Below are 26,834 nucleotides of genomic sequence, written 5' to 3' on the forward strand. Positions count from 1 at the left end.
GCAGGGAGGCCGTGTGGAGCCTGGGCAGGAGCATCAACAATCTGACCAACAGCTCTGGCAGCCTGTGTTCCCACCCCACCCACTTAGTCCTCCCCACCACCTCCTCCACAGTCCCACGGTGCTTCAAAAAGACGCAGAGGAGAAGGAGGGCGGGTTAGAAAATAACATTTGTTGGATCCTGAACATTTGGATGAAACTAACAAAAAAATTATCAACACACAATCAGGTTGGGACATCAGGGTTGAGGCCATCTTGCTAAGACCGTGAGACACAGCTGCTTGGTAAAGGGGCTCTGCAGGGCAGGAGTCTCCGGGAGGGAGCAGAGGCCGCTGCTCTGCTCTCATAGGCTGCCCTGGATCTGGGGAGGGAGAACTCCTTATTTTGCTTTGACTTCAGGCGATTCTGATTCTGTGTGGCGTAGTGATTCAGCCATGGCCGCATCTAAGAGTGCGCTGAGATCTCATGGCGTGGGGCTGGAAGCAAGCTATTGGCATGCAGGCGTTGGCCACAGTGCCAGTAAATATCTTCAGCGGGGACACCATCGTAGCATTGTGTCACTATGGAGCCAGAAGCCAGGCTTCGACAGGAGGAGACATTTGGCATGGGTAGGCGAGGAAGATGCGGGCGAGGTTCCCTGTGGCGCTCACAGTGCGTGGAAGACTGCGGTGGCAGGCCGCAGGCTTCACACAGTTCGGTCTGTCCCTGAGTGCTTCCGCACCACCTTCCCTGTGTTCACCTGGTCCACGGCCCTCGTCTCTCCCTCAGGCTGGCCATGATGAATGCGGTGAGCCACCCCAACGTGCGTCTTGTGTGGCTTGTCTCGGGCTGGGCTGTGCTGCCCACTGGCGCCACGGTCTGAGGCGATGGGAGGGATGACAAGAGGCCGCTCCTTGAGCTGGACCTCAGCAGACTCCCGGGCCAGCAGGAACGGGGTGGGGTCGGGCATGGCATCCACAGGCTCCCGGAGGAGGAGTTTGCGGCTCTCGGCTCCAAACCTGTAGACCTCCTCAAACTCAGGGTGCAGTGGGGCTGACAGGCTCTTCTTCATGCGGCGGCGGGGTGTCTCAGGCAGCTTGTCCTTGGGGGGTGTGGGCTTGTAGCTGGCCAGTGCAGGACTGCCTGCCGGGCTGGCATCCGAGGTGCCACTGGAGCTCAGCAACTTCTTCTTGGCCGCATGCAGCTGTGAGGTGAGGTAGGCCACGGTGCTGGCGCGCTGCTCCAGCTCGCCCGACAGCATGCTCAGCTTGTGGCTCTTCACCTTCAGCTCCTCCAGGTATTTCTTCTCTCTCTCCCGGACCGTGTTCTCCAGCACGGCGATGGCAGCATTCTTCTGCTCCAGCTCTTGCAGCAGCTTGCGGTTTTCCTCCTCTTTGGCCTTCAGCTGGGCTTCCAGCTCTTCACAGCGCCTCTTCAGCTCCGTCGTTCTGGAAGAGCCGTCTCCTGCAGGAACAAGTCAGGTGCCAGGTCAGAGTCTAGGAGAGGAAGGAGATGCTCACGGCCTGTGTGGAGGGCCCTGACGAGAAGCCCTATGGTAGGCGGGGTGCAGGATGGCCTGCAGGCCCTGCTCCCACTAAAGGCGGATCAGGGGGTCTCTGAGGCCCCTCCCAGCTCTTGGTTCCCTGGCTTACTGCGTAAAAGAACGTCTCCAGAATCTGAAGGTGCTGAAGTTAAAACAGCGTGAGCGTCAGCTGGAGTCAGCGTCTCTGGAGTGCCAGCTCTACAAGTGAAGGGCATCAGACACGTCCCTCAGCCTACACCCTGCTCTTCTGCCGCCTTTATTCTCCCAGTTGCCCCAAACTAGAACTTTCCCTCTATGCTTTCTCGCTGGCAGCCTACTTTCCTCTCTGACCTGTCTGGCCTCATGTCCCACTGGGTACTGTCACCCCCCCCCCAGGCCTAACAACCTGACAGTCCATCTGTCCCACGCCTTCTGCACCCACAAGAACCCAGATCCTCCTTGTTTCTTCTGGGTTGTGACCACTAGAGTTGATTTAACTCCACATCTGTGCATCCAAGATCTGCAGATAGCCCTGCTGTGCCTGTGGTGCCGGGAGCATACTGTACCTCTCGAGTCCTGTGGCTCCCAAACCTGGTGTGTCTTGGCATTCCCCACCTACCTAAGCCAGCAGCCTCACGTAGACTCTGAGCTACTAGACACCCAAGGACAAGTGCACAGTACAAGCTCACTGCAGGTGAACAGAGACGTGTGTGTGTGTGTGTGTGTGTGTGTGTGTGTGTAAAGAGAGGCTAAATCAGCAAATGGTAGCACTAGAAATGATGCAGTATTATATCTTGTATGAGTCTTGTGGTTTTAACAACAACAACAACAACAAAAAACCCTACAGTAGTACTCACTTCTGAAGTAGAGTGATGAACCCCACGCAGCAGTCAGCACGACCTACAAGCATGGCAGGTCTATAATCTCGGGCCACTGACTGCATCCCAGACACACACACACTGTGTCCTCAGGGAGTACTAAAGGGATGGTGGGCCTGAGACAGTAGAGCAGACTCCTTGGTGTTGAAGGACACGGTACTTGGCAGTCACGGTTCAGAGCCATTGCAGACATCATCAGAGGACATGAAACCCAGGGCTCCTTAGTAAGGTAGGTGCTCTGTTAACCTCCCATCCCTAAGAGGCTTGGGCAAACACTGCCCTTCCCTGAAAACGACCTGCCTAACCTGCTGTCTGTTCTCAGGTACAGTCTTGGCCCAGATCTGGCAGGTACTACTTGGGAGGCTCTGGTACCCCTGGTCATCTACACATATCTCTAGTCCATGGTTCTCTGCTCCCCATGAGAGGTGGCCATCAACTGCTCTCCACTATGGAGCAGGCCTGCTTGAGCCTGTGTGTCACTGTGTACTCAGGTGTATAGACCCCAGGCCCCTCTCCTGACCACAGGTATCACCGCCTTTAGGGGAGAGACTCAGGATTCTTTCTAACCTGCCTTCCGAGCTGGTGTCTGATGTGCACAGCTTCACTCCAGGGAAGTGTACATGGCCCCATAAAACCACCCAGAGGCTTTTCAAACAGCTCCCTCTGCTGAGACAGCACCATATATACCTACACCTTATGTACCTTTGACAAAAACCATATGCTACTGAGTGTATCCTAAAAGGGTACTGAGGGGGCTTGAGAACTGGTGCAGACTAGTCATGGCAAAAGTGGGTGGTGTGTGGCTCTGGCTCCTACAGTATGGGCAGCTCCTCCCCAAGGCCTCTGTTGTTCGTTCTCTCTCTCTCTCTCTCTCTCTCTCTCTCTCTCTCTCTCTCTCTCTCTGTGTGTGTGTGTGCGCGCGCGCGCGCGCGCGAGGAGTGGGTGGGTGGGGATGGTATAGACCTTAGAGACTTCTGCCGGCAGGCTCCTGTTCCAAGGGCCCTCTGCACCCACCCAGACAAGCCATGACAGGTGTGCCCAGGGGACGGGCCAGAGTCACAAATGCTCACTGATACTGAGACTTTGACAAGGACTGGACTCTCACAGAGCACACTGCCCTGGTAAAGCTTAGTTAGAGGAAAGGTCTCCTCCGGACACATGTTCTCCATCCTCAGAGCCATCCTTGTGCTAAGAACAGGCCATTCTCACAGGCTCAGAGCTCCTGGAAGACCTTGTCTCTGTCATTTTTCTGGCTGCCACTGTTTTGCCCCCCCCCATGGGTCTCACTAGGGAAGTGTATCTAGGTTGCAGTCCAGATACACTCTGGGCCATGAATAAGGGCCTCTGTCCTTCCTATTATGGAGCACATGGCTCCAGAGTTTAGCACAGCCTTGGCCCAAAAGCCATGTAGGGGCCTTCTGCCTTGTTCTCAATTTTTTCCATTCTGGCTCGAGTCACACTGAAGTTTATTTCTGGATCATGGAAGGATATACATTCATGGTAGAAAACTTAGAAAATTCTGGAAAAACATAATAGACATTCTAGGCAATGGGAAGTGAAAAAGCCACGGGCCACTCCAGCCTTCGGTGACTTTGGGCTCTAAACTCCTTTGTCTTTGCTCAGGGCAACCAGTGTCATTGCAGAAGGGACCCTAAGCACGTGACCAGAGGGAATAGATTACAAAGAAAACAAGATACAACCACATCTGGGGAGGAGTTCTTACCTGTTAGTTCGAAACTTTTGAGTGTCAGCTCATATGTTAGATCTACAAAGCAAACATGACACATTGATTATCAAGGTGCACTCCCGTCAGGTCTGAAAACAAGCACCAAATCCCAGTGAGTGAGTTTTACCCTGTAGAAGCAGGGGTGGCAGTTCCAGAGATCAATGTAATAAACACCAGAGGTCTATGTTCCTATCAAGGCTGGGGGAGGACGTGTGCCTTATCTTCCCTGACTATAACCCAACAGTACAAAGTCAGTGAGCAGCTGCCTCATGAACTGCAGACTGCACTGTGGCCAAGCACCACCGCAGGCACCTGCTGTTCTAGGGCAAGGCTGGCAGCTGTGTGCTCAGTGCTTCCCTGACACTGTGTGGAGTGTTGTCCCTTGCAGGTGTGTAGGCCACAAAGGATTAATCACGTGGACATATCAGCTTGGGGAGTGGCCTGGTGCAGCCGCTGACCCGACTCCACATCATCACGGTGCTCCGCCTCAGCAGGCATCAGGCTGTACCCACCTGTGCAATGCTGCTGCAGCCGCCGGATCTCAGCATGGAGCCCCTTGAGTGTGCTGGCATGTTCCCGCTGGAGGAAGAGCAGGTTCTTCTGCGCACTGTGCAGCTGGTTCTCCAGGTTTGTGGCTGCCATGCTGACATCCAGGTGACCTGCAGGAAACATAAAACTCTGGTCACTGTTTAGAGCATGAGGGTTGAGAGGAGGTAGGGCTCTGGGTACATATGACAAAAATGTAAGGGGAGCAGGTGAGGTCCTGGGGCTCCAGGAACCCCTTCTGATTGCTGAGGTGCAGGCCCTTAACTCATCTCTCACATGCCAGATCTATGTGAGAACCAGCTGAGGGCAGGAGAGGCACCCAATACAGGACACCAGGCTGCTTCTCATTCCTAGAAAGGAAGCAGGTCTGAGGTGGGTGGAAGAATCAGCAGGTATAGGGTAGGGTTTCTTCAAATTCAGGACCCTCAATTTTAGGTGCTACCTTCCCATGTGTCCTGACTTATGTGACTGGCCCTACCTTCAACTCTAACGAGTAATGTGAAGTCAAGACACCTGGCACAGCACTGAGAAACACTTAGGACAGAATGCAGACTAGTCTCTACAGCTCTCAGCGCCTTTCCCAGGGGCCATGTTGGAGAGCCCTCCCTGCAGAAGTCCCAGTGCTTAAGAGCTGCCAGTGTGCCCATGCCATCTGCTCTGTGTGTGCTTGTGGGGCAACAGCACAGACACTGCTATCACTTCAGGAGGTGTGTTCAGCACTAAGAACTGTTCCCACTGGCATTTCAGGCTGTGCTTTCACTCATATCATCAGCTGAGGCAGCTGAGGCTCTACCCAGCTCTGCCTGCAGGAGAGCTGAAAATAATACAGAAGGATTATAGAAATATAAAAAAATAACTGACGGGGCTAAGTAAACATCCTAGCAGAACTAAGGTGACAGAAAACAGGAAATCTGAGTTAGGGAGAAAGGTCAAGAGAAAGACTGGACCTTGGTCTGGAGGGCATGAGCTGGTAAGCTGTATCTGCAGAAGCCACTAGCTAAGTCACCCTCAGCAACCAGCCACAGGGCAAGGTAAGCCTGCAACTCTTAAGACCCCAGTACTATGTGCCAAGTGTATGGCCTTGGAAGGGGGCCCTGGCCATAACAGAGGAGCCAGTCAACCAATGCAAAATGAGGGTGACACGTGAAGAGCAGCCCCTGGGCCTGCACTCTCTATGTCTAAGCCTCCCAGGCATGACTACTATCTCTTTCACTCAAGCTATTCTTGCTCAACCTGACTGACTTGAAGTCCGGGGACCTCCCATGGTGGCCGGGAGGCAAGAGTCCTGACAAGATGCCTTAATCTGCAAAGTCTCAAGGCCATTCTTAATGTCCTGTCTGGCCTGTGCCATCTTCCTTTCATGTGGGTAGACTGCCTCTGTTCCCTTCCTCTTCTTTCTCAGGCTCCACACAGTAGCTGGGGAGGTTGGGGGGGGGGGGGGCTAGGCTCCCATTGTTCTGCCCAGCCTGAGTCTGCTCCTGCCCCTCTCCCTGGCCTCTTTGGAGCCCCAGTGCAGCTGTAGTGCAGCTTCCCTCACAGCCTATCCATGTCTTCTAATGGCAGACCGCCTTCTGCACCCCACTCTATCTGCCTTCCCAGGATCCCTGAGGTCTCAACCTAAACTCTACTGCTTTTCAAGCCTAGCCTCCGATAAGGCTATGTGCCTCACATCGCTAGCCACTGTCCTAGAGAACTGTCAGATATGGGTTTGTGAGTATGTGTCTCTTACCTTCGTCCTTGCACAGCCTGTTCCCCTGCCTCAACCTAAGCCCAGCCCAGTGCCTGCACCTAAGAGATCGTGGTAAACACCAATGGTGATCTACAAGTACCAAGGCCCATACTGGCAGGGGCTTCCTCCTCCAGTCTGTAATTCACATGTCACCCATGCCCAGAGAAACTATGTACTATAACAGTCTAAACTTTAAGACATCATGTGCAGCTCCGATATCTACACAGGGAGCCAGATACTTGCTTTTATATCTATACTGGGCCCTCCGTGGCCACCCTGTCCCAATTCCTGTGTGGTAGATAAGTTTTATTTGAAATTTATTTAAGTACAGTTTAAGGAACTGCTCCCATTTGGACTGCCTTGGACTCAGGAATTCACGGTGGTCTTCCTGCCACAGTTCTTACCCTACAGCAAAGCCAGGGCTGCAAGGAGTGCAGTGTATCACCTGGGAGGCTTGCAGGGTCCAGCATATGACTGTACTCTGACAACAGGAGAAGCCACGTGGTAGTCCTGACTGTCTACATCCTCTTATGTCCCTCCTCTGGGATTCTTTTAAGAGGCACAAAGAGGAGATCCACCTGTACAGACAGGTCTATGTAGCAATATAGGACCATGAAGGGTAGCCTGGTTGAGCAAAGGCTAGAAGCCCCAGAGACCCTGAAGGGATGGTAGGTGCTTTGCCTGTTCCTAGGCACCAGGCCCCTGTCACTAGCCACAGACTCCCATAGATTTGTGGCCATCAGTCACGTAAGGGCAAAGCCAAAAGCCCCTCCACTTGTAAAGGACATGACCTGTGGTCATGTAGGCTCAAGATAGGTCTCCATTTTAATGAGGTACCTAAAGGCCTGGAGGGCTTAGCCAATAAACTTTCCTTCCCAGACATTCCTCCCTGCAAAAGGTATTTAATTTCAGACCCATCCTGAGAAGTGGAGTATGGTTTTACACATCTGCTTTCTGCCATAACAATAAATGCCTTAAAACCACAGACTGTCTTTCTTCATTGAGTCCCACTGTGGGGAGCCATGGAGAAGGCCTTTGCCTACAGAGCCTCTGTCTAAGCTCCTGTAGAAGGCCTCTCTGTGCTCTCAGCCACACTGTCACCAAGCTCAAGCCAAGGACTCTCCCCAAAGGACCAGCGGCAGTCCACCCCCCTTCTCCCCCCTGCCCCTCCGGCCCCAGGCCAGATCCAGCCCATGGGCCCAAATTCTGTTCTTAGATCTTCCAAGACTTCCAGTGGTGCCTGGGTGTCCAAGAGCCTGGGAACCCCACAGTTCCAGCCTCGTTGCAAGCCCCGGGGACCCGAGCCAGCTCTGGCCGTCCTATACCTCAGACTGCACTTCCCCACTCTCAGAGCGGTGTCCTGAGCCTTCCCTATGGCCTGATACCCATCCTAGCAACAGGTGGGGTAAGCACAGTCAACTCCTGTGTCCCATCTCCCCAAGGGGCCATGCCTGTGGGAGAGCAGACACAGGACTCTTAACCCTTCAGAGCAAGGCATTCGCACATGGGGCTGAAGAACTGTGTCTAGATGGCTAAGTGACATTTTCACCAGCTGGACAGTGCTACTGAATCCCTGGGGGAAAGCGCTGCATAGCTTAAGACAATAATACTTTTCTCCTGAGCTACTTACACCAGGCCATTATTAGAGATGATGTGCAGGACATGGAGCTTGTCCCCAAGCAACTTGACGAGTCAGACATAAGAGAAAGAGTACACTGCTGGGTCTGGAACTGGTTGGTGTAATGGATTAAGTCATCTTGGGTTTTCTGCAGATGACTAATGGGTCCCAGGCTAGCTCCTCTGAGCATCCTGTCAATACTGCCCTTCTGTGTGGTAAAGGTACCACCCTGGTCACAGCTCTCAACTGTGGCCTTTGCCCTAGGGTGATCCAAATGTTTCTGTGCCTTGCTGAGAGTTATCCGTAATTTCACAGTTCTTTGCTCAAGAACAGGCAGCAGGGGCTGGGCACCAGTTGTAGATAGGGTCACTATCATTACCAGGGCCTGGCCCAATCCCAGTCACTGCATGCAGACCTATGGTCTTTCTCTCTAGACAGCTGCGGCAGTGGGAATGGGTGTCCCTTAACAAGGTTACCTTGACTGACTGGAAGGGTGAGGCATTCAGACACTTGCTGTGGTTAGTATGCCACAGAACAGCATTAGTTCACCCTGTCCCCTCTGCATTCAGCAAACACATCAGGGAAAGTCATTGTGCTTCTGCAGAGGGTCATAGAGACCCAGGTGAGGTAGCTCACAGGAAACTTCCCACCATTCCTGGGGATAATATACTAATGAAGGCCTTGGTGGCTGAGGACCCTTGCCAGCATGAACAAACAGCCTGTCTTATCCTGATTCCCAGGTGGGGGTGAGGGCACTAACACTCTGTCATCTGCTCTGACAGCCCTCTTTTCAGGACAAAGGATGTGCTCATCAAAACAATAAGCCAAGAAATGTACCTGGACCTGGCAGTTACCCTCAGCCTCAGTGTTTGCAACCATAGCCTTCAAGGCTGGGCAGAGGGACATGTACACAGGAAGGTAAATACTGTATATACATCCAACCTCTGAAACAAAGGGAATCAGGTGCACGCAGACAAAACAAACCTGATACAACTGAGCTCCAGGAGAGTGGATGACAGTTCTGGAGGTCAGATACAGCCTAGTAAGCAGCAGACAATCAGGAACCAGCCCTGCTTTTAAAATAAAAAGGTGGGAAAGGCCCAGCCTCCTAGGCCCCACCAGCACCTTTGCAAAGCAAGGCTGTTTCAGAAAAACTATCAGGAATCTCACCCTCAGTATGTGTCCTCGTACCCTGGATACCAGCAGGATGGGCTAAGGGCCAGATTTGGACTCACCCTCTTTGTTCCACAGCCAGACTGACAACAGCCCTGGGGACTGACTCAGCACAAGGTGTCCTGGGTCAAAAGTCTGCTCAGCCATAAGCTGCCAGACACCATTTGGTTATCTTTACAGGGGGTGGTGGGACCCACAGCCAGGTCCAGATATTCCCCTTTCCAAAATACATCCTCAGACAGCACCCCTTCTGTGCATACACTCATCTGGCCTACATTTTTCATGCCAAGCATCTAATACTCTGGCCAGTCTGCCAGGCTGCCCCTCCCCAGCCTTGTCTCCTCAGGTTCTCAGTGTGCTTTCCTGATCATCACAATATCCTTTGCCCCTCTTCTATCTGCCACACCCTGTAACACAGGGGCCTTTGCATACCCTGTAACCCCTGTCTGGACCACTCTGGGCAACCCCCGCTTCTGCCCTCTTTCTTCCTTCTCCAAAGAACTCATGCATTTTTTACGTACATATTTCAGATAATTTTATCCTGCTCCGCCATGGAGCTGAGTAGAAAGGCTGCTCCTAAGTTACCTCACATTAATCAAAAAGCACTGTAGCAGCACTGATCTGAACATGACCTCATCCCATAAAGTCTCAACAGCCTGGGAGATATTTTAAAGCAGCTACATTTTTAGCAGATGAAGAGAAATGAGTATCTTGGGGTGGGAGTGTTTCTCAGCCTGGTTCACACAGCCATGGAATGATTTCAGAATTGTTGAGAACTGTGCCTAGTGGTGACTGAGAACTGGTTAGAGCCGAGCTATTCTTGACTCTATTCATTAGTTAGTTATGGCTCATTCACAGTGGGTTCTTTCTCCAGGAAGGATGGATATACTGTCTCCCTTATTTTAATAAGACCTATCTTAATGGGTACTACACAGCATTTCAGTGTTATGGTTTAAGAACCACCAGAGCTTTTTGTAGGAACTTTCTGTACTGTTCTGGTGTTCTGAAGCTTATGTATGTCCATCAGGAAAAGGAATGGCCAGGAAGGAAGGTACAACAGGCATTTCTAGGTGGATGTGTGGGTTCAGATGACACCAGGGAGAAGTCTCCAACTAGCTGGCCAGCAAACTGTCTCCACATGAAGAAATTCAGGCCCAGAAACGATCAGCGGAACACAGTGAGATCAAAAAGGACAAGGGGGACAAATCTGAGAGGGGTGGGACTGAGTCTGGGGTGGAAGTGAGGTCATACAGCTAGGACCTGATCTTTGCCACAGCCTCCTCAGTACTAAGTGCACTGGCTTTGGTGCCTGGCATACAATAAATGGTTGATGAAAGTCTATGACCTACTGCTATGTAAATACTGGTTCCTGGCTCTACAAATTTACTTCTGAGCTGTTTACTTGCTTGTATAGAATATTTCCTGAACACTATGAGAATGAGCTAGGAAATTCTAGTTGCTTCCAAAGAAAACATAGAAGTACAGAGACATACTTCTTAGCAGCCTTCACACTCCGTCTCCACTGGAGAGGGGCTAATCCAAGGAAGCCAATAAAGATGGACAGCTGAGCAGGCAGACCTACTTCTTCTCTGAACCAATCTATAGTACTCTACCAATGGCTAAAAATAGCCCGAGGCTAAGTAGCCGGGCTCCCCTAGGTCTGCGTTATATCCTGAAGGGAGGCTGTTGAGACGGCTCAGCAGCTAGAAAGTGTCTACTGCTGAGTCTGACAACCTGAGTTCCATCTCTAGAACCGGTACGGTGAAAAGAAAGAACTGACTCCTGCGAGTTGTCCTTTGACCTTCACATGCATGCTGTAGTATGTTTGCACATGTGGCACAATGACACGTGTGTACCCCCCAATTTTTAAAATGCAACTTTATCATGTATGAAGATAACACAGACACAACTCTGAATTCACAGTAACCTAGATGAGTGAATTGCTCTAAGCTATGGGAACCTCCTGTTCCTGCCCGCACAGGCACTTGGGAAATTCAATGAGCAAGTCATCTGAAAACCCCAAAGAGCTAGGGCTGCAAGAAAAAGAGCATTAGCTGCAGGAAAGCAAGCATTTGACAAGACTCCAGAAATATCTTGTTAAAGAGGAACAAAGTTATAGCACTAAATATTGAAAGCAGAGATGCAATTAATTTTTTAAAGAGAGAGAAGGTCATCTTAAAGAATTAGGGTGACCTGACCTGGAGAAATGGCTTGGGGTAAATAGCACTTGTTCTTGCAGAAGACCAGGGTTCAGTTCCTGACATCCAAATGGTGGCTCACAACTGCCTCCATGAGATTCAATGCCTTTTTTTGACTTTCTCTGGAACCAGGCAGCCACATAGTTCATAGACATACATGCAGGCAAAACATTCATACACATGAAATTAACCTCACGTAAAGAACTGGAATAGGTTTTTAGTTTTGTTCTTTAATTTTTTCACACATGAATGTTTTACCTATCATGTATATATGGCTATATACATACATCTCAACAGCCTCCCTTCAGGATATAACGCAGACCTAGGGGAGCCCAGCTACTTAGCCTCGGGCTATTTTCAGCCATTGGTAGAGTACCATAGATTGGTTCAGAGGAAGAAGTGAAAGAAAGTTCTACTGCCTGTGGGCTTGTAGGTCTGCCTGCTCAGCTGTCCACCACATGTGTGCCTGGCACCCTCAAAAGTCAGAAGGCAGCTTTGGATCACTTGGAACTGGATTTATGAACAGTTGTGAATTGCCACAACGTTCTGGGAATCAAACCTGGGTCATATTCGATCGCAACACGGGCGCTATCTAAACTGCTTGGGCCATCTCTCCAGCCTCCAGCCTAGGGATTTTTTGTTGTTGTTTTGGTTTTGGTTTGTTTTTAAAAACAGGTGTCATGAGTCTGAGCTGCAGCCCTGTGTAACCTAACAGGACAAAAGGAAACGTTCAGCTATAAGATCAAGCAGAATGGCTGGGTTACTGTGTCAAAGCAATAAACAAGCTGATGCCGGAGTCTTCAAAACTGAAAACTTTATGTAGTGATTGATGTCTTACTGGTGCTCACTCTACCTATACAGTAGACATGTTTTCTTAGATATGTTTCAAAAAGCCAATAGAAGAAACCAATCAACCAACCTCTCACTTTTCCACAACACCCACCATACAAAGGACTCTGAGTGCTTGGTCAGGAGGGCTCAGGCACAGCTGCACTGTGGAAAGATGAAAAATTAATGTCATATGCCTGTGATGGGTTAAGCTGAAAAGCTCGTGTTCAAAGTTGGATCAGCAGTTTTACATTTGAATGTGTAAGTCAAAAGGCAACCGTGCTTCCTGACAACATGTCCAAGAATGTACACAAGAGTATGAAAGCATTACTTTCTAGATAGTGGATTATGGGTGATTTTTCATTTCTTAAAAATTTCAGGCTGAAGAGCTGGCTCAGCAGTTAAGAGCATTGGTTGCTCTTCCATAGCATCTGGGTTCAATTCACAGCACCCACATGGTGGTTCACAAATGTCTGTGATTCTCATTATCGGGGATCTGACACCCTTAGCTGGCCTACCTGGGCCTTGCCCACTTGTGATAAGCAGACATTCATGCAATCAAAACACCCATACACATAAAATCAAAGTAAATATTTTTTCATTCCATTTCAGTATTCCCAAACATCACTTTACAGTCAGAAGAAATGATAAAGTGGTCTCTCCTGAGAAAGACATCACTGAACACCACTAAGGAGGAGACAGTGTGCTCCCCTAACATCATCTGGATGGCTAGAACTGTCATTACTTCCCCCAAGCAGACAAGAGTTCATTGGAAGCAAGTTTTACAACAACCACACTTTAGTGCCCCCAAGACAGGCAGAGAGCGACAAGAGCCCCTGGTGCCTCCTCTACCCGCATGCTCCACCTTCCTGTACCTCGATGACATTATCCATCATAAAACACAAGCCCATCAATAAGTCTCCAGCCACTGACATCCATTTCCTTCGAAAAGAGTGCACAGCCTGACGTTGGGGCTGTAAAGATGTGATCAGAAGCTGGCAATTAGGGCCTGGAAACCTGATATACAGCCTGTCTGGGAAGCCTGTGGTCACAAGAGGCATGCATTATGGACTTATTCCCATGTTCCTCTTATTCTGGTTAGCTCACACTTTCAGATCTGCTATTTAAAACCACTCTTGGCACTCACATTTGGATAAGGGGTGGTCCCTGCAGTGACAATTTTGGAATTTTGGTTTCTTTAAAGAAAAAAAAAAAACACAAATATAAGTGTTTTTCTTTTAATCCCAGGTGTGGGGTCTGAGGCTGCTTTGCAACAGCTATAATTTGCATCCTGTTCTAGCAGAGGCATGGTGTGCCAGCTGCACAGAGTTTCTGAGACTGCATTACATTTGGAAGTCTGGGACCCTTTTCAGAAGGTATAGAAATGCTAGGCCCCCAGGAGGCTGGGGAGGTGGTTGGTGGTTGTTCAGGGGGATTGGATGTGATTTGTTAGTGGTCGTGCTCAAAGAAAAAAACAAAAGGAAAGAAATGAGATTCAGGGATCTTTGTTTCTCTCTCTCTCCATCTCTCCTTTCTTTCCTATCTAGTGATAGGGGGTGAAACTGGGGAGATAAAAGGAGGGGAAAAGAACCTACAAAGTAGAAAAGGGAGACTATAAGTGGTACCTCAAAAATTATGTATAAAAATGGGAAATCTGATTTCAAATCCCAGAGAGGAAATGGCAAGGAATGAAGGAATGGTATTTTTTTAAGAGGCTGGCAAAAGATTTTATTGAGGCTGCTACTCCCAGGATATTCCCCACTTTGCTCCTAGATGTGATTTTCTGTGTTTCTGTTTTCTCTTTAGTATATTGTTTCAAAAAAGGTTGGAAAAAAAAATGGCTAAACAGTTGAACATTTTTTTGGTTGGAAATGGAGGCCTGAGAAACAAAAATTGGCTGATATGGGAAAACAAAGGGGTCACTCTGCTCTCTCTTTTCTGAGAGGGTTGCAGAGCTGGTGAGGCAACAAGACAGGCTGTGGGTGGAGATGAACGCTCTTGCAAAGTGAGGAGCACAGCAAAGAGAACACACAGGCTCAGTGGCAGTGAGCGAGAGAGCAGGACTTTCTCAGAGAAGAAAAGAGGAAAAAAACTGAGCTGGATGGCAGTCGGATCAGAGAAAAGCTGAAAAAGTAGGAGGACAATCTGATGAAACAGCTTGTTTCTAGAGAAGGGTTTAATCTCAAAACCAACCTCCAGAGTGGGAGGAGGCAGCCTGTTCTGAGATCCCCGCCAGCTTTCCCAGTGGTTGTATAGCGGATGCCTTCTACTGGTATGGAACAAGGTCATAAGGAGATAGGATGGCATCCTATAGAAATGCTAGATCTAAGGCATTTTAAAGATGCCATGATTTCATATGGGATACACTCACCTTATGTGAAACAAATTCGAAAAAACTGGGCTAGGCAAAATAGAATTATTCCTCAAGACTGGAAGGGATTGGCGAGAGCTATATTTGAGGCTGGTCCGCAGCTGCAATGGTTAGTGTGGTGGAGGGAAGAGGCTGCAAATACTGAAATATGAATACAGCGAAACAGAGCAAGGGGAATGAATATAGTAAAAGATCAGTTACTGGGTGAAGGGCAGTACTCTGATAGACAAGAACAGATTCAATTTGATGACGCTACTACAGAATAATGTCACTTAATGGCTTTCAGAGCTTGGGACAAAGTTGAAGAGCCCAAGGGAAAAAGTCCTCATTTATAAAGATTATGCATGGCTCTGGAGAAGCCTTCACTGTTTTTGTCTGTTTGTTTTAACAAAGATTAGTCTCAGCAGTGAACAAAGCCTCATCAGGCCCAGATGCAAGCCAAGTGTTGATAGAGACCTTGGCATTTGAAAATTTGAATACCAAATGTAAAAAAGTTATCAGACCATTAACAGCACCAGCAATGTCTATGGACAAATGGATACAGGCTATGAGCAATATTGGTTCTAATGTGTACCATGCTATAGGTCAAGCTATAGCTAGAGGTCTCTGATATCAAAATGCCTGGAGCTTCAATTGTGGAATATACGGTCATTTGCAAAGAGACTGTGACCGTGCAAAAGCCTCAGAATCTCAAAATGCCTAGTGCCTTAACTTAGAGAAATATAGCATTTAGTTCCAGAAAAACTTTCAAAGGGCAATGATTTTCCTAAATCTTAAACAGAAAGAGCACCTAGGCTTCCTGAGGTATGTATTTAATAAGGCAAAGGTGCCATTGGGTTCAGGAATACAGATCCAAAAGAGATATTCAAGGTAATTTCTTAAGTGTGGGAAAACGGCCCTGGGGGCCTGGCTCAGGGTCCTTGCAGCAACAGTATGAACTGTTTCAGCCAAGGAGTAACTAACATACAGACTGAAAACCTTCACTTGGCATTGGAGATTTAATGCATGCTACTGCAGGATAAAGACTAGTCTTGAGCAGGAGAGGTCCCCTGAAACCCTTGGCCACTGACCTGAAAAGCACTTACTTCACTGAAAATGTCTCTGATTTACTACTGCACACAGTACAATTCATGGCTTAAAACACAAGGGGGAAACACAGTGACAATTTTAGAATTTTGGTTTTTTAAAAAAAGACAGAAATATTGTAAGAAAGTGTTTTCGTTTTAATCCCAGGTATGGGGATGTGGGGCCGCTTCGAAGTAGCAGACACAGCAGCTGCGCTTTGCCTCATACTCTAGAAGAGGCATGGTTTTGCCAGCTGTAGATAGGTTCTGCCAACGGTGTGATGTTTGGAAGTCTGGGAACTTTTCAGAGGGTATAGAGGGAATATGACTGCTAGGGCTCTGGTGGTTGGTGATTGTTCAGATGTGGTCTGATAGTAGTCATGCTTAAAGAACAAATAAAAGGAACGAAGTTAGATTCAGGGATCTCTACATCTCTCCCCTCTATCCTCCTTTCTTCCCTATCTAGTAATAGGGGTGAAACTAGAGGGATAAAGGGTGGGAAAAGGAAGAACCCACAAAGACCAGTTACAGGTTCCTTTGGATGCACAGTCTCCTCAAGAAAACAGGTCTGGAATGCAGGTAGATGCATCGCTAAATGGGCTGTGTAAGCCAGAAGTCAGTGCCCAAGATCTCTATCACAAGGTGCTGCTGGAGTAACTAGGCCTTGAGGAACCTGAGGCAGAGTTTACCCTGGGAGGTAGGATCCCCAGACCCCAGAGGAGTCAACCCAGAACTTCTACTCACACGGAGAACTTCCTAGACACAAGTGGCTGCTGGGACAGCAGTGGCCAAGAGCATGTAAGACAGTGGCCCTGCCTAGACCCTTCTGCTACTTCTCTTTCTTTCTTTTTCCTTTTTCTCTTTTTCTTTCTTTCTTTCTTTCTTTCTTTTTTTTTTTTTTTTTTTTTTTTTTTTTTTAAGACAGGGTTTCTCTGTGTAGCCCTGTAGACCAGGCTGACCTCGAACTCAGAAATCCACCTACCTCTGCCTCCCAAGTGCTGGGATTAAAGTGTACCACCACTGCCCGGCCCCTTCTGCTACTTCTTCATCCTCCTCTTCTCTCTCCAGGTAGCACTCAGGGTAACTACTCTCTGGGGTCACCCATGAGAGTGACCACTATTGGCAGAAAACTCACTCATGGCTTTGTAGGAATATTACATGTGAGCTTCTCAAGCTGGCCAGGCATCAGGATTACCCCGAGACAAGGTAAGAATTTCTGTAGATACAGACAGACAGTACATACGGACAGTGTTCTATGAATACCAGTCTGGGGATCCCTTGAGCCTCACAAGTTACCTTAATAGCCAGAAGCTTAGTATCATCAGTAAATTAATTTAAAACTTATTCTGATAGTGTTCCATTCTACAACCTTGACTAGCCTTGAACATGCTACATATCCCAGGCTGACCTCAAACCTACCACCCTCCCGCCGCAGCTTTCTGAGTGCTGAAGCTAAACGTGTGCTACCACCACACCCCACTTAAATATATCTTGACATTTACAAGGCCTATTGCACTAGCTGGCTGATCAGTCCTTTTGATTATGTACTTAGCAATCAAGCCAGTATACTCCAACTTCATTCCATGCTTACAATCACTTGGTAAGAAAGACCAGAAACAATCTCTAATTATAACCTCCTGAGATGGAAGTACTAAACACAGGAGCCAGGGGAAGGGAGGCCAGGGAGGCACCTTCAGTGCACCTGTCTCTCCTCCAGGCAGAGAAGGTCCCTGGAGGGTATGGGTGGGGCCTCAATTATCACAGCATTCCTGGCACTTCGTATAATAGCAGGTGGCACCGGGCCCTAACTGGCTGCTGGGTGCATAGTGCCTACAAGGACAAAGCTTCCCTTCTGGAAAGGCTGGGGCTGAGTTGAGCACTAATGGGTGGGCAGACTGGGGAAGAGGAAGTAATTCTGGGGAGGGAAACAAGAATGAGGCTTTATAATAGTGTGACCAGCAAAAAGCTGCAGTTAGCAGCAGGCGGCAGGGGTGGGATTCATTCTGAACCACTCTGACTTTGAAGTTCACATTCCTGACATACTATAGTGCTGTACTCCCACTTTGGAAATGCCACCAGCACAAACACAGCCAGCACTCACTGCAGTGACAAAACACTACTAGTCAGTGTTCCTTCTTTCAAAGTTCCTTTCTCCTTCCCTACTGCATAGCCGAAGTTGTGAGTAGCTTAGGTACAGACAGATGTTTTTGCTTGGTGTTAACAGTTCAACAGCTCGGATTTGAGGGATGCAGCTACTCACATGAAAAAATCAGCTTAGAACAAGAGGTGTTTGCCCTACAGATGCAGCCTGCTTGTGAGCTGGTGCAGAACACTGTGAAAATGTGCTGCTCTGTTACTTTCCACTGAGTGTTTTAAACACTCAGGCTTCAGATTCAACAGAAGTCTTTACAATGCATCCCAGAAATCCTAAAATTTCTGGGGTTTTTAGGATTTTTAAGGTCCTCAAAATATTTTTTCTGACTGTCTTAAATGACAATGTAAGTACAAGGTGACAGTGCAAAGTGACCTCTCTCTGACAAGTAGTCTGTGGCTTGCTGGCTAGCTGGAGGAGGGGCTCAGGTTTGTTCTTTATAGATATCAGGCCATGGTGCCAACTCCTTTGTCATTTAGATCCTTTGCCTGTTTAAATGCACAACTGGTGCTATGGCCGAGAGAGATCTATAGAACTAGGGCAGTAGGGAAGAGGAAGGACAGCCATGTGAGACACTGTGGGGAGGCAGAGGACTCGGCACATGATACCTGCCAAGGGCTGGCCTGCTTATGTAAGCTCGTCCTAGCTCAGAGTCTCCAATGGCATGAGCTATTAAGACAGTCTGCAGAGCCACTGTTTCTTTGTGGATGAACAGCAGCTGGAAGTACTCAGAATTAAAGAGCACGCAGAACGTGTACTCAGTGGCTTGACCAGGAGCTGCAGAGGAGCTGTTGCTCTTAGGCACCACTTCTGGAACCATGTGAGTCACTGTATCTGGTGAGGGGGTGCCCCTGCAGTTAGGAAGCCCCATAGCAAAGAATCACGCAGCCCTCAATAAGAACTGCAGGAGCTGAGGTGGAGCAGCTCTGCCCTGAGGCAAGGCCCTCTTCTGCTGCTCCTCTTGGGTTTGGCCAGCATGTGAGGGCATATAGAGCTCACAGGAGGGACAATACCTGGCCAGGCATGGTCTTTTTCTCATTGTAGAGAGCTACTGACCTTGGAGAAAAAGGGCAGCCATCTTGCAACAAGCACTCAGAATGATCCTGTATAAATTTGCTGTGAATCTTCCACCCCTGGTAAGAGGTCCACAGAAGGCTCCATTCTGCCTTCTCTATGCTGGGTCAACTCAAAAGACACCTCCTTGTTCACCTAGGCTCACTGATAAACTTCACATTTATATGTGAATGCTTGTGACTGTGAGTGTTCCTTCTTAGTTCTTGGCAAAAAGATTTTGGTTTTCTTGTCTAAACACTGAGATAACTTAAGAGAACTTAAGCCCTGCAAACAAGGCATCTCTATATTGTAGTTATGAAAGATACATGTCTAAAAAAATTCTGTGGACACTCTGAAGTCTATACAGAGCTGACACGGGTCAACTCCAGGGGATATTGTATAAAGGCTTTAACATTAAGTCAGCACAGGAAATTCTGTGTTCAAGAAGACTGCTACCTTACAAAGACTGTAATCTTTGGAGGGTGCGGCATGAGAATCAGAAGTTGGAGGCTTTCCTGGGCTATCAAATGTTCTAGGCTGGTCTGGACAACTGAAGACTATCTCCAAAAATAATAAATACTACAAGAGCTGAGGATGTAGCTCAGTGGTAGAGCACTTGCCCAGCAGACCTGAGACCCTGTATTCCAGACCAAGCACAGCAAAACAAAAACCATCAAACAACAGACCCACAACTCCTTATATTAAGCAGAAGAATAAAAACATTCCAATGTAACATAGAAGATGTTACAAAGACACTATGTTTCTTGAGGCTCTTAAAGGAATTCTTTTGATGTGTTATCTTGAGAGTTCAGCATTCCCTCTGTGGGTGGCAATAGAAAGTTTTACAGTTCACTCTTTCCATAAGCAACTTTTCTTTTATCTTTTTAACATTCACTCTTTCTCATGAGTACTTGAATGTCACAGTCCAGTATGGTAGTCAGAGGACATCCTGTGGGAGTTGGTTCTCTCCTTCCATCATTTAGGTTTGGAGATGGAACTTAGGTTGCAGGTTTGGCAACAGGCACCTTTACCAACTCAGCCATTTTGCCAGCCCAATAAATCATTTTTCCTTAGTCTTATTAATGCCAGGAACTGGGTCACCATTTGGAATATGCAAAGGGCCAAACATTAAGATGGCCCTTGTACAGCTCAGAGTGTAGATGTAGAGGAGGCCAAACGTCTCAGCACATACTAATTCATTTGAAAGAATTTTCTCACAAGGCTAAACGATACATACCCTCTTTTCAGAGTAAAGATGTAGCCTCTTCATAAGCCTTTTAAAAAAATCTTAGACATATAATATGGCAACTATAAAGTTATTCTATTGGCTGAGAAATATATTCAGGTGTCATGTTTCTCTGCCAGTGATAAAATATCAATAATTACATGAATTTTTTGGTACTTTGCTTTCTAAAATTCTTAATTCCTTATGGACTAGTGCTATACTGAAATAATTAGGAAACAATATGCATTTACCTAAAGACTTACAAAGAGATTAAAATCCCATACCTGTCTTTGTGGGTAACAGCTGGACAGTTCTGAACACTTGCTTTTTAAGCCCACTGAGGATGGTTCAATCAATATATTATGGGCACCAGATATGTTCAGAACACTTAAAAACTATAAATGCAAACCCTGTATAATACATTGCCACTTAAGCAGACAGCTTCATACAGAGCAACTATATGTGAGGATCACAATACAGTAAAAAAACAAAACAAAAACAAAAACAAAAAACAAAAACAAACCCACTAAACACTATCATACTGACAGTAGAGCATTGGGATGAGGGTGGGGTCTTCTTGATTGTGGGCCTCAGGACCCACAATCAAGATAGGTCTCACACTACCTCTCATCTGTTTTATGAACCTTCTTGCTTGGCAAGAGCAGTCAAGGTGTTCTTCTTAAGCTGACCAGCTCTCTCCATGTTGTACCATTCTCAGGCCAGGCTTCATGTAGGAACCTTTGCAGCCAGATAACCACTGGTATTTCCCAAAAGGCCCTTGGAAGTGACAAAAGGATGTTTCTTTGCATCCACTGCCTGGATGCAAACAAGGAGGGATGCAGAGAGAATTGGATAGAGGCGGGTCTCCAAGCCTCCCAGCTTAGCAACAGTGCTGTCTATATGAGTCACTCTGTTCATATGGTTCACGCTGTAGGAAGCCATTAGGAAACAACAGTAGCTTATGGGGGGGGGGTGTTTATAAACATATTTAGATCAGGTCACTCAAACAGGAGTGGTTGTCACATGGATGCTCTAGTCATTTCATTCATCAGATGATACCTACCTGGAAAGGCTGACATGTGACTGCCAAAATCCTGAAAAATATTCTATTCCTGGACCTAGCACACTGTGTGTTGATTCAGAAGCACACATATGACTGGAGTACAACTTTGTGTTTCTCATACCTTCACTGTCTCCCAAAACTGGACTGATAGTTTAAAGTGGGACTGTGTGCAGTGCCCTGACAGTATTTTGCAGAGACAGGACTCAGGTCTCTTGATGCCCCATTTTTGGATTGCGCACAGGAACTTCAACAATTAAAAAATCTAGAGCTACAGAGTGAGTTCCAGGACAGCCGAGGCTATACAGAGAAACCCTGTCTCGAAAAAAAAAAAAAAAAAAAAAAAAAAAAACAACAACAACAACAACAACAAAATCTAGAGCTTTTGCAGAAACAGCTGGGCAGCTGTGAGACCTCCAGCCACTCCTTCAGCTACAGAGTAGTATGTGTGTGATAAACTTGTTTTCTGTCACCAGAAGCCATGCTGATGGCATCAGTGAAGTTTACTACTGTCTGAAATGCCCATGTGGCTAGGGACAGTAAGACAGCAGTCCAAGTCCTCACTTCACAGCTCTGCAGGTAGAATATGTGGACCCCCAAAGCTGTGGGCAAAGCTCACATGATGTTCTAGAGCCAGTTAGTGGCATGCAGAGCTGCTCTGAGTCTCAACCACGGAGGAAACACAAAAGCACCCACAAAGACCATTCCTACCTAAGAAGGTCCTGCTCTGGCTCTCTTTTTCTGTCTTACTGTCTCACTCCTTTAAAAGCAAATCTCTTTGCTCCTATCAGTGAGGTCTAGCCTTGGTGTTCTCTTTGCTGGACTCCAATACCATAGCCTTTATACCAAGATAAACTATCAAAAACCAGCCTCAACTACTTGAGATTTTGTTTTACATTTATGTATTTGGGGTATGTACACACAATGTGGTGGGTGTGTGGAGGTCGGACGGTGATTTGGAGGAACTGGCTCTACTGTATAGATTTAGGCAGCAAGTGCCTGAACTCAGTTTCTTCAAAGTATTGCCCAGGTACTGCTAAACTATCCAGCCAGTCCTCGACCACGTTATTCATGGGAAGTATGCTTACTTTTAAGAGTTGTTCTCAAGGGCCCAACAGGATCTACTCCTTGGCCAAAGGATCACCTCTTCTTGCCCAGAGCAACAGGCAGGTTCACAAGCAAGTGTCTTCATGGCTGAAAGACGCTGTGCTCAGCTTCTGGGGATTTCTGATCTGGTCACAGACTTCCCACCAAAAAATAAAGATGACATACTAAGAAAGACACACCGACACAGCTTGGAAAGGACAGGCAATATTGGTGATCTTGACTACCAATCTTGTCTAAAAGGACATAAAATTAACAGCATCTTTCTTTATCCTTCCTATCAAAGTAAAAGGCTTTAGTGCCTCTCACTGTGGATCTGTTATCTCGTCACTAGTCAGAGAGGAAAACTACCCCTGTGCCTTCTGCTTGAGGTGATGTATGTGATGGCTGGAGAGAGTTCAAAAAAAGCTTCTTTGATATCAGAGTACAGCATGAGCTTAGCTTCTTACTTCATCACTAGAAAAGTCAGGTTAGAACCCATTAGCACTCCCAGAGTGCACAACAGAGACAATGAAACTGTCTCTTGGGAAGCCAGTGTCTTATGCGTCCCCACATGATATCAAAGATGGATGGCACTTTTCAGTGTAATTCTTCACTTCTGGGTAAAATGTGCAACCTTCAGATGGTCAGGCCCCTGGGAACTGCAATGTGTAGGAGCAGATGTATAGTATCAATATGAAAATGGACTTCCAGGCTCACAAACGCTAACAACTCAGCAAACGAGAAGGCAACAGCCCACTACAATGGCCTAGGAAAGAATACCACAACACGGGTCCCACGCAGTCAAAGATCCACCTCCCAGGTTCTGGGACTAAAGGCTTATGCCCCCATACTCTGTTAACATTTGCTGCTCTTGCTGACGATGGCATGGTGGCTCACAACCATCCAGAACTCCAGTTCCAGAGGATCCAAAGTCTAATTCCATTGGCTTCATGACCATTCTGCTACACTTCAGTCCTTTGGGCTCCCAGGAACCTGCTCTGTTCATTGGCCATAGTCCAGAGTGCTAACCCCAAATAATGTACATACTAGGGAGTCTGGTCACTAGTCTACTAGTAACAAAGTTATTCCCATTGTTAATCAGTTTATCAAGATTGGCATACCACAAATATGTACTTCAAATCACAAAACCCCTGTACTGTCTAGTTTTATGTCAATTTGACACAAGCTAGAGTCATTAGAAAGAAGAGAGCCTCAACTGAGAAACTGCCTCCATAAAATCCGGGCTTTTGGCAGGCCTGTAGGGCATTTTCTTAATTAGTGATTGATTTAGGAGGGCCCAGTAGGTAGGGCCACCCCTGGGCTGCTAGTCCTGGGTTCTATAAGTAAGCAGGCTGAGCAAGCCTGGGGAAGCAAGCCAGAGTGCAGCACTCCTCCATGGCTTCTGCATGGCTGGAGGCTCCTGCCTCCAGGTTCCTGTCCTGCTTGAATTCTTGCCCTCACTGGTTTTGATGAGAACTGTTCTATAGAACTGTGAGTGAAATAAACCCTTTCCTCCCCACATTGCTCTTGGTCATGCTATCTCATCACAGCAATGGAAACCCTAACTAAGACAGCCCTTTGTGTCCCCTCTTCATTTCACAGTGATCCTACTTTACAGGTTTTACTTCCTGGATACAGACTTGGAAACCATCCAGAAAACACTGAAGACAACTACATTAGGTAGGTATGACTTGACTGTTTTGCTTTGAAACTTGATTCATATTTGAATAATGAAATAAATAGAAGTTAAAATGCTGAGCAAGCACAAAAGCCAGGTCTTTACCATCTGTAATGTCCTCAGCTCAGGAAAGCACACCTTTACAACTTGCTGACTCTCAGAAAATTGGCACTACCTCATTTTTAGCAAGAATGTCTTCCTACTTCCTTCCTAGAAAAGGCAATTATCTTGACTAGATGGTTATTACAGAAAAGCCAGCAGAAGACATATCTAATACATTTCAAACATCACGCTAACCATGGGAGCACTTTATTATCTCTAAGCCCCCAAAACCATGCAAAATGGGGTTCAAGTTAGCTCTGACACCAAACAAATAAGCCAGTTACTATCTTCCCAGAATTCAAGTATGTGTCTGGGGATGTCAACATGCCTACAGCTGTAGAAGCTGGCAGCAGAACACATAACAACAAACCCCACAGAGCTAGGAGGGAAACAAAGTCCTGGAATCCAGTAGCCACCAGAACCCTTGGAGACCCTCTATCAGAGGCGGCCAGCCCTTCCAGCCCTGAGTCTCCATTCATGCTGCACTGGGAGGGAGCCAGAGGGCAGAGCAGCCCCTTCTTTTTACTGCTGAAGTTTCCATCCTAATTCTGCTTTACATCACCACCAGGGACGCTGTCTCTCTCTAAGTACTCAGTGTTCTCTTCCTTGCTCGGAATTACTCTAAAGCAATAAAATTCCTCCTGCATGGCAGACCTTCAAATGTCTGAAGACCATTAGGACACAGGTCTGTCTTTCCCTGCCAAATGCTTCTGCGGGATGAAACATCAGAGCCTACCTAGCTGGTCTGGAACTTGCACTTGCAGCAGCTTCCCTATGTTCAGCACTGCAGGGTGCCTCACCACTGCCTTCAGAGTATATGAAGTTCAGGAGATAGTTAATCTTAGTTAATAAATGTGTCACCCAGTATGCATTAGGATCTATTTATGGCTGACCTTGTTTTTGGATAGAAAAAAAAGCTCTGCGTATCTTCTTGCCAGAAATATTAGATAATGCTTTACAAGTATTTCTTAAAAGCATCGACATCATAATTAATGTCAGTCCTGCTGCAAACACATCCTGACAATTAGATAATGAGGTTAAAATCGATTTTCCAACATAGGACAGATGAGAGTTAAGAACCCAGAATGAGTGAGCTGTTCTAAACAAAGGATTCATGTGCTTCTTTGAAAAGAGTCAACGTTTAAAAAAAAAAAATGTCTAATTTCTAAAACACCGATTTGAGATGTTTAAGTGTGTTAACAGGAAAATTCTGGTCCATGAAAATCATTGTTCTATACTTTAAATATAGCTAAACCAGGGCTGGGGCTAGAGCTCAGTAGATCCCTGCATTCATTCTTCCACACTTCAAAGCCAAACAGAAAAAAATCTAAACAAAACTGATTCATTATGCTACAGGGGAGCAATCCAAACTTTACGGCTTTTCAGTAATGGTATATATGTATACACATACAAAGTAAGGAAGCCAGGTCTTAAAGCCTTTCTTCCAAACATATTAGAATATTCAGCCATTTTGGTGAACAGTTAGCCAAAGGGAAAACACGGAAAAACTGGAGGTGAAAGTCACTTGGAATGCAAGCATCTGAAAATCCTTACAATTCAGTGGCGATAGAATGCCAGGGAATTCTTGGCTGTGCAAATAAAATAACACCAATGCTATTTAAATGAATTTCAAACTTAGTTTGTAGTCTGTGATCCTGATTTTAACTAACGTTCCTTCCTTTCTTTTTTTCTTTCTTTGACACAGGGTCTCACCATGTAGCCTTGGGCTTGTCTGGAATTCGCTATGTAGTACAGGCGATCCTCTAACTCGGAGATCCACCTGCTTCTGTCTCCCGAGAGCTGAAATTTAAAGGCGTGCGCCATCACGCCCGGCTGCTTTAACACTCCTAAAGGTGTCTGCAAGCCTGTACTTTGTTATGAAACCGATCGGTGCCACCTGTCACAGAGCACGGTCCCATTTTTTTTTTTTTTCTCCCCGGGTACCACACTTGTCATCAGTGGACTAGACCGTGGCAGCTAAAGGTACTTGAGGCTTGACATTAGCCCACAGGGCCGGGTCGAACCCGAGGGAACCGCAACCCAGAACGGGGGCCGGCTACCTGCGAGCGTGGCCAGCGTTAGTCTCCGCGGGTCCCGGGAGCTCAGGGCAGAGTACTTACGCGGAGCCACCCGGTCGCCAGGGCTGCAGGTCCGGGAAGCGGCAGGTGTGACGCGGGCGGGCGGCTGACACCCGCAGCATCCCGCCGGCTTGGGGCCGGACCCCGGGGCGCTGCCCCGAACCTGCAATGCGGCTCGTACCCGGCCGGAGCCGGCGGTTGCAGCCGTTGCGCCGCGCCTCCCCCCGCCGCGCCGGTGCGCAGCCTGGCTCCAAGCCCCGCGAGCGAACCTCAAGGATTCTCGATCTGCGCAGGTGCGCGCCTCACCTGCCACGGTCCCTCGGGCGGCTGCGGCGCTCCGCCTGCTCCTCGCGGTGACCCGCGGCCCATGAGCAGGGACGGTCGGAGCCGGGTACGCGGCGGCCCTGCCGCGGGGCGCGGAGACTCAAGAGACACCGCCCGGCCAGCGCATCCCGTCCGCTCTCTCAGAGCGCTCGCCGCGGTGCACGCCGGGAGCCGTTGGCTGCCCCGCTAGTCCTCGCACCCGAGGATGTCCGAGGAGACCGTGTGGCGCCGACGCGGCGGCGGTCTGCTAGTGAGGGGGGCAGGGCCGGAGCGGATCGATACTCTCCCTGCGGAGGGGAGAGGGGACGACGCCCCACTCCCTGCGGCTGCGGCAGGGCGAAGGCGAGGGCGAGGATGAGGGAGGGAAAAAAAAAAAAAAAAAAAAAAAAAGGAGGGATGTTAGTAACACGCAAGCGCACTGCTCAGGTGCGGCCGCACTGCGGTTGC

At 47.8% G+C, this 26,834-nt stretch overlaps 1 protein-coding gene across 3 annotated transcripts; it reads right to left on the minus strand.

The window, feature by feature from the left end:
• Positions 1–149: 149 nt before the first annotated feature.
• Positions 150–26,810, minus strand: Ccdc92 (coiled-coil domain containing 92). Of its 3 annotated transcripts, none has more exons than XM_076922926.1 (4): positions 26,370–26,810; positions 4,615–4,761; positions 4,100–4,141; positions 150–1,440 (listed from the first exon to the last, which is right to left on the minus strand). In XM_076922926.1, exons 2-4 carry the CDS (start codon positions 4,742–4,744, stop codon positions 683–685), a joined length of 930 nt encoding a protein of 309 aa, XP_076779041.1. In that variant the 5' UTR covers positions 4,745–4,761; positions 26,370–26,810; the 3' UTR covers positions 150–682. The 3 variants fall into 3 exon arrangements, with proteins under 3 accessions (XP_076779041.1, XP_076779042.1, XP_076779043.1); XM_076922927.1 differs by lacking the exon at positions 26,370–26,810 and adding an exon at positions 26,106–26,309; XM_076922928.1 differs by lacking the exon at positions 26,370–26,810 and adding an exon at positions 12,286–12,359.
• Between the last annotated feature and the right edge of the window lie 24 nt (positions 26,811–26,834).

The sequence above is a fragment of the Arvicanthis niloticus genome, chromosome 24 (genome assembly GCF_011762505.2).
Source record: "Arvicanthis niloticus isolate mArvNil1 chromosome 24, mArvNil1.pat.X, whole genome shotgun sequence".
NCBI classification, from domain to species: Eukaryota; Metazoa; Chordata; class Mammalia; order Rodentia; family Muridae; genus Arvicanthis; species Arvicanthis niloticus.

Coding starts and splice junctions, on each gene's coding strand:
- Ccdc92 (XM_076922926.1), bottom strand. CDS start 4,744: ATGGCAGCCACAAACCTGGAGAACCAGCTGCACAGTGCGCAGAAGAAC. Junction 4,142..4,614: donor GCTGCAGCAGCATTGCACAG/GTGGGTACAGCC, acceptor TTTGCTTTGTAG/ATCTAACATATGAGCTGACA. Junction 1,441..4,099: donor CAAAAGTTTCGAACTAACAG/GTAAGAACTCCT, acceptor TTGTTCCTGCAG/GAGACGGCTCTTCCAGAACG.